This window comes from Otolemur garnettii, unplaced genomic scaffold (genome assembly GCF_000181295.1).
Source record: "Otolemur garnettii isolate 467f Iridium unplaced genomic scaffold, OtoGar3 scaffold00064, whole genome shotgun sequence".
Lineage (NCBI taxonomy): Eukaryota > Metazoa > Chordata > Mammalia > Primates > Galagidae > Otolemur > Otolemur garnettii.
In genome coordinates, this window is record NW_003852459.1 from 44,379 (window position 1) to 50,848 (window position 6,470).

Genomic DNA, 6,470 nt, shown 5'->3' on the forward strand with positions numbered 1-6,470 from the left:
TCTATATATACAAATCAATCAACATGAAACATCATATCAACATAACAAAAGACAAAAACCATATAATCATTTCAATTGATGCTAAACAAGCATTCAATAAAATCCAATATCCCTTCATGATGAAGACTCAAAAAAAAACAAAAAACTGGGTATAGTAGGAACTTAAAGTGATAAAAGCCACATAGGACAGACCTCAGCAAGTATCATACTTAATAGGGAAAGCTGAAAGTGTTTTCCCTAAGATCTGGAACAGGACAAAGATACCCACTTTTACTGCTGCTATTCAATATATTAGTGAAATTCCAGCTAGAAGAATCAGACAATAGAAATAATAGACATTTAAATTGGGAAGGAGGAAGTCAAATTACCCTGGTTTGCCCATGCTATGATGTTCTATCTAGAGAAACCTGAAGACCACACACACACATACATACACACACACAAACAAAGACATCGTAACTGATAGACAAATTCAGTAAGGTTACAAAAATTCAGCAGAATACAAAATCAATCTACAAAAATCAGTAACATTTCTATATACTCACAGTAAATAATCTGATATAGAAATGAAGAATGTATTACCATTTACAATAACTACAAATAAAATACCTAGGAATAAATTTTAGCAAAAAAATGAAAGGTTTCTTCATGAAAAATATAAAATATTAATGAAAGAAATTGAAGAGGACACAAAAATTGAAATATATTCCATGCTTATGAACTGGAAGAGTCAATATTGTTAAAATGTTCATACTATCCATAATGATCTACAGATTCAGTGTAATCCTTATCAATATACCAATGACATCCTTCATAGAAACAGGAAAAATAATTCTAAAACTTATACAGAACCACAAAAGACTCATAAGAGCCAAAGTTCCTCCTGAGAAAAATAATGAAACTGGAAGAATTACATTATCTGACTTCAAATATACTTCAGAGCTGTAGTAATCCAACCAGCATAGTACTGTCATATAAATAGAGACAAAGGCCAGTGGAACAGAACATAGAACACAGAAATAAATCCACACATCTACAGTGAACTTATCTCTGATAAAGCCGCCAGAATATATGTGAGGAAAATTATCTCTTCAATAAATGGTGCTGGGAAAACTGTATATCCATATGCTGTAGCAGCCCGTATAGCCTATGGCTAAGAGGAGTGAGAGTTATAAGAAATACCTGTAATGGAACACCTTGGTGAAAAGGGCATGGAGAGAGATTTGGTTCTAACAAACATGAGTGAGCTCGTGAGATGAGAACATTGGTGAAATGGCAGGCTCTACACCTGTGCTGTTGAGAAGCACGAGCTTAGCCTTATATTAGGCTGGAGGAGAAGGCAGTCAAGAGGCATGTGCATTCTATCACGGATCCACTTACTCTGACTTTGTCTCCTCTCCTGCCTGCAGAACACCAGCATGGTGTCTCTGCTGAAGATTACCAAGCTCTGCTAAAGACTAAGAGCTATCTGTTCTAAGAAGACATTTACTCTCTCTAAGATACTCTGTCTCTCTCTCCAGCTAAAGTAGATAGCCCTCAAGCACCTACGAGAAACTGTTCCTGAGCAAGGTAGCTTAGCGGTCCGCGTCCGGAACCTACCTAAGCTGGGCCCGAGACCTGCCCAGTCCTGGGCCCTGACAATATGCCAAAGAATGAAACTAGAGTCTTATCCCCCGCTATATACAAAAATCAAATAAAATGGATTAAAGACTTAAATCAAAGACTTAAATTTATGCTACTACTAAAAGAAAACATTGGGGAAATGCTTTAGGACATTGGTCTGGGCAAGAGCTTCATGAATAATACCCCTAAATCATAAGCAATCAAAATAAAATTGGAAAAATGGGATTACAACAAAGAAAAGAGACCTACAGAAGGTTGAAAATATGTGTGAACTACCCATGTACAATGAACTAATAACTAGAATCTATAAGGTACTTCAAGAACTTAAGAGGAAAAAAATCAAATAGCCCAATTAACAACTGGGCATAGGATCTAAATAGACATTTCTACAAATATATGAAAAATTTCTCAGTATCATTAGTCATCTGAGAAATATAAATCTAAACTACAATGAGATATTATCTGATCCCAGTTAAAATAGCTTTATCAAAAATGCATTAAGGCATGCTTGTAAAGATGTGGAGAATGTAGAACTCTAATTCACTGTTGGCAGGATTGTAAACAGTGAAACCACAATGGAGAACAGTATAGAGGTTCTTCCAGAAATAAAAATAGAACTACCATATAACCGAGTAATCCAATTGCTATTTATATATCCAAAGGATAAGAAATCAGTATATTGAAAAGATATCTGCACTCCCATGTTTATTACAGCATTATTCACAACAGTCAAGATTAGGAATTGACTTAATTTTCCCTTAATAAATGAATGAATAAAGAAATTGTGGTATATATACATAATGGAATATTGTATAGCCACACAACAGTTGCAGCAGCATGGGTGGAACTAGAATATTATTTTTTTTTTTTTTAGTTGCACTTTTTAATTTTATGTATTTATTTTGGCTGGGGTGGGTTTCGAACCTGCCACCTCTGGCATATAGGGGCTGGTGCCCTACTCCTTTGAGCCACAGGCACCAACCCAGAACTAGAATATTATGTCAAGTAGAATACACAAAGCGTAGAAAGACAAATCACACATGTTCTCATTCATGTGGTAGATAAATATTAAAAACAACTGATCTCATAGAGACAGAGAAGAGAACGATGGATTCTACAGGCTGGAAAGAGTAGTGGGGTGGAGGGGGGGCAAGTAAAGTGGGGATGATTAATGGATATTTAGATAGAATAAATTGTATTTGATAACCCGACAAAGTGATTGTAATCAACAATAAGTTAGAGTATACTTTAAATTAACCATAAGAATGAAATTAGAATATTCCTAAAACAAAGAAATGATAAATGCTTGAGGTGATGGGTAGCCCAATTCCCTTTATTTAATTAATTTACATTGTAAGCCTGCATCAAAATATCACATGTACCTCATAAAGCTGTACAAGTATAACTCATAATAATTTAAAATTTAAATAACCCACATTTTTCTTATTTTTTTAATAAAAGGATCACTTTCTGATTACTGGTTAGGAATGGGTTACATAATATTACTATAATAAACGAAATGATTTATAAATAGTATATAAGCCCATGTTAAAAAAGTGGTTTTCTGATCACAACAAAGCCATATATTTTGTTACATTATGAGTATTCTTCATGGACACATTAAAAGCTTTAAGATATGATGCAACGACTACAAGATTTTGTTTAAAATACAGCTTTGAAAATGCTCAACATCACTAATCATCAGGGAAATGCATATTAAAACCACAACAAGAAACCATCTTACCCCTGTCAGATTAGCTATTATTAACAAGTCAAAAAACAATAGATGTTGGTTGGCTCGGATGCAGTGAATAGGGAAAGCTTATACCCTGTTGGTGAGAATGAAACTTACTGTACCACCACCATGTAAAGCAGTATGAAGATTCCTCAAAGAACTAAAAGTAGACATCCCATTGCATCCAACAATTCCACTATTGGGTATCTACCCAACAGAAAGGAAATCATTGTATCAAAAAGACATCAGCATTCCTAGGTTCTTCACAGCACATTCACAATTGCAAAAATATGGAATCAACCTAAGGTCCCATGAACTAATAAAGAAAATGTGGTACATGTACTATGGAATACTACTTGGCAATAAAAAAGAATAAAATCATGTCTTTCACAGGGACTTGGATGGAACTATTACACTCAGTGAAATATCCCAGGAATGGAAAAGAAAAAACTCAATGGACTTATAACTGGGAGACAATTATGGATATACAGGCCACAAAAGTGGTATAATGAATACTGTAGACTCAGAAGGGAAAAGGTTGGAGGAAGAATATAAAAATTACCTCTGTGTACAACGTGCACCGTTTGGGTGACGGGTACACTAAAAGCTCTGACATCACCACTATGCAAATAATACATGTTTAACAAAAAACTTTTTGTGTACCCTAACTCTATTACAATAAAAAATAAATAAACAAAACATAGTTCTGAAAAATATTTGATTACTGTTTAATTTCTATGGATATTCAAAAATGAAACATGTTCTTTAAACACACTTGGGAAGAACCACGGCATCATATTGAGTTTTGGGCACACAGTGCTTATATTTACAAAAATCTCCTCACGCCACAAAATCAATTAACTTTAATATAGGATGCTTCTTTTTGATTGAATGCATACTTTCTCAAATATTCTGGATTGTAATGACTACCTTATTTCTAATTTGTTGACTCATTTGGAGATATTTAATGTTTCTACTCTTGCAATTGCTTTCTACTATCATGTGTGTACTGCATTCAAAGTTAGAAAATACACAATTATATACATAATTAAATATATAACATGCAAAGGAAATATTATTTCCTGAAACTATTATTTCTCCTGACACTCTTTTATGCTAGATTGCTTCTGTATTTTTTGACTTGATATTTTGAGCATTTTACATCTCTTCATATATCTTATGGTAATTTAAATATTTCATAGGTTTGTTAAACCTTCATAACTATACTATTTTCCAAATACTATTATTTTCATGGCTATAGTTTTACTCTGTCACATATTTCTGCAATGCCATGTGCAGTACATTCCAAAATTTAAAAATAAAACTCATCCCATTTATCTGAAGACCTATCCAAAAATAAAATATGAATTGAGTGAAAATACATATATCAAGTATATTAGTATGCTTACCTAAATGAAACAAGATAGTAGTAGAAAAGATTTTTAAAAGATTACAAATTAAAATATTGAAATTTATCCTTGAAATGTCAATAATTTATTTTGGGATTGTTAACCATCCTTGAATGAGTTTATGTTCTAGCTCCTCAACTAGATATGAGGACAGAGAACATTTCTTTTCAAGGTTTTGAAATCACAATGACTTCTACTAATTCTCACAAAATTGGAGAACATCACATTTGTGTTGATTGTAGCTATTATTTTCTTTTATACCTAAATTATCAAGTGTAAGGGCTTTAGGAGACTTGGTAATGTTCATGTAATTAGTTAATATCAAAAGTAAGAATTAAAATTCAACATTCCATTGAACGTATGTTTTTTTAAAAAATTAACTCCCAACTTTCCATTATAGTATTTATATTGTAAATTTTTCCAAAAATTAGAGTACATTGAAACTGCCCTTACAAATTGATGAAGGGGTGCAAGATGAGAATTAGTATAAGGCTACCAAAACTCTATGAAGTAACTAGACTAGCTGAAATAATAATAATCAGCCACCCGCCCTTTCTTTGCTATATAATAGTCACTGTCTCCTTGTTTGCTTCTCTATAATTGTTACTACAGAAGGCACAAGTTACCACTTGTTACAAAGCTTTTTAACTTTTCTCCATGAATAACATCACCCATTCAGAACCTAACCCATCCAGACTAAGAAACTGACTCAAAAGGTCTGAAACCTCCACCAAAGGAACTGCATTCCAGGGGATCAGCTGACCTACCCTGACAGTGGCCCATCCAAAGGAATGTGGATTCTACATCAAGGAATTTTAATAGCTAATTTTTTGAACTGGATTGCTTCACAAAATTAGCTATTCAAATTCCTTTATGTGGGGTGGTGCCTGTGGCTTAAAGGAGTAGGGTGGGCCCCATATGTCACAGGTGGTGGGTTCAAACCCAGCCCTGGCCAAAAACTGCAAAAAAAAAAAAAAAATCCTTGGTGTGTATAAAGCATATATTTTTCAAATACTGTATATCATTGTATAAATCTATTATCAGGAAATTCTGAGGTAACTTACAAATCTCTGGGATCCATCATATTCACACCTTTCAATTTTTCCTAGACTGCCGTCTGAGAAATACAGCTTTTCTGCACGGTGGTCGATGGTGAGTCCATTTGGAGTGAGTATGTCTGTACTGACCACGACTTGAGCATTTTTCCCAGTCAGGGTAGATCTCATGATACTCGGATGCTGTTCATTCCAGTTGGTCCAAAACATTAAACTAATTGAAATAACAATTGGAATTATAAGTAAAAATTTTCACCAAAAGTAAAAACATAAGTAGAATCATGGCAAAACCTATCTATTTAAAAAGAAACAAAAACATTTATCTTATATTTTATGATCTTTAATGATATCTGAGTAATAAAATAAGATGTACATATTATATCAGTATTTTCATCTGATTTTTGCCTATACTCTTAAATAAAACTTAGAACCTATTTCTGAAAAACAATTATTCTGTATATTCATGCAAATGGTACTTTAATTATGTTGAGTTAGTTTGGTGCAGAATGAAGATTTATTTTAAACAAGAACTAAATAGTGACTTGCAGTTTTCTGTGAACTGCAGATATAGCCTAACTTCTTAAGGTCACTTTTTCAGCTGATCCAGTATGATCATTTTGAACATCCTTTTTATTCTAAATATATTTC

At 33.2% G+C, this 6,470-nt stretch overlaps 1 protein-coding gene across 1 annotated transcript in view; it reads right to left on the reverse strand.

Annotated features, from left to right (window-relative positions):
- Nucleotides 1–5,831: 5,831 nt before the first annotated feature.
- LOC100949794 (low-density lipoprotein receptor-related protein 1B-like) overlaps nucleotides 5,832–6,470 on the reverse strand; it is a gene marked incomplete at its 3' end in the record, with an annotated part of 1,553,965 nt that continues 1,553,326 nt past the window's right edge. Inside the window, exon 40 of the mRNA XM_003793025.1 lies at nucleotides 5,832–6,036. Coding sequence (XP_003793073.1) covers nucleotides 5,832–6,036 — 205 coding nt within the window. The remainder of the gene's footprint in view (nucleotides 6,037–6,470) is intronic.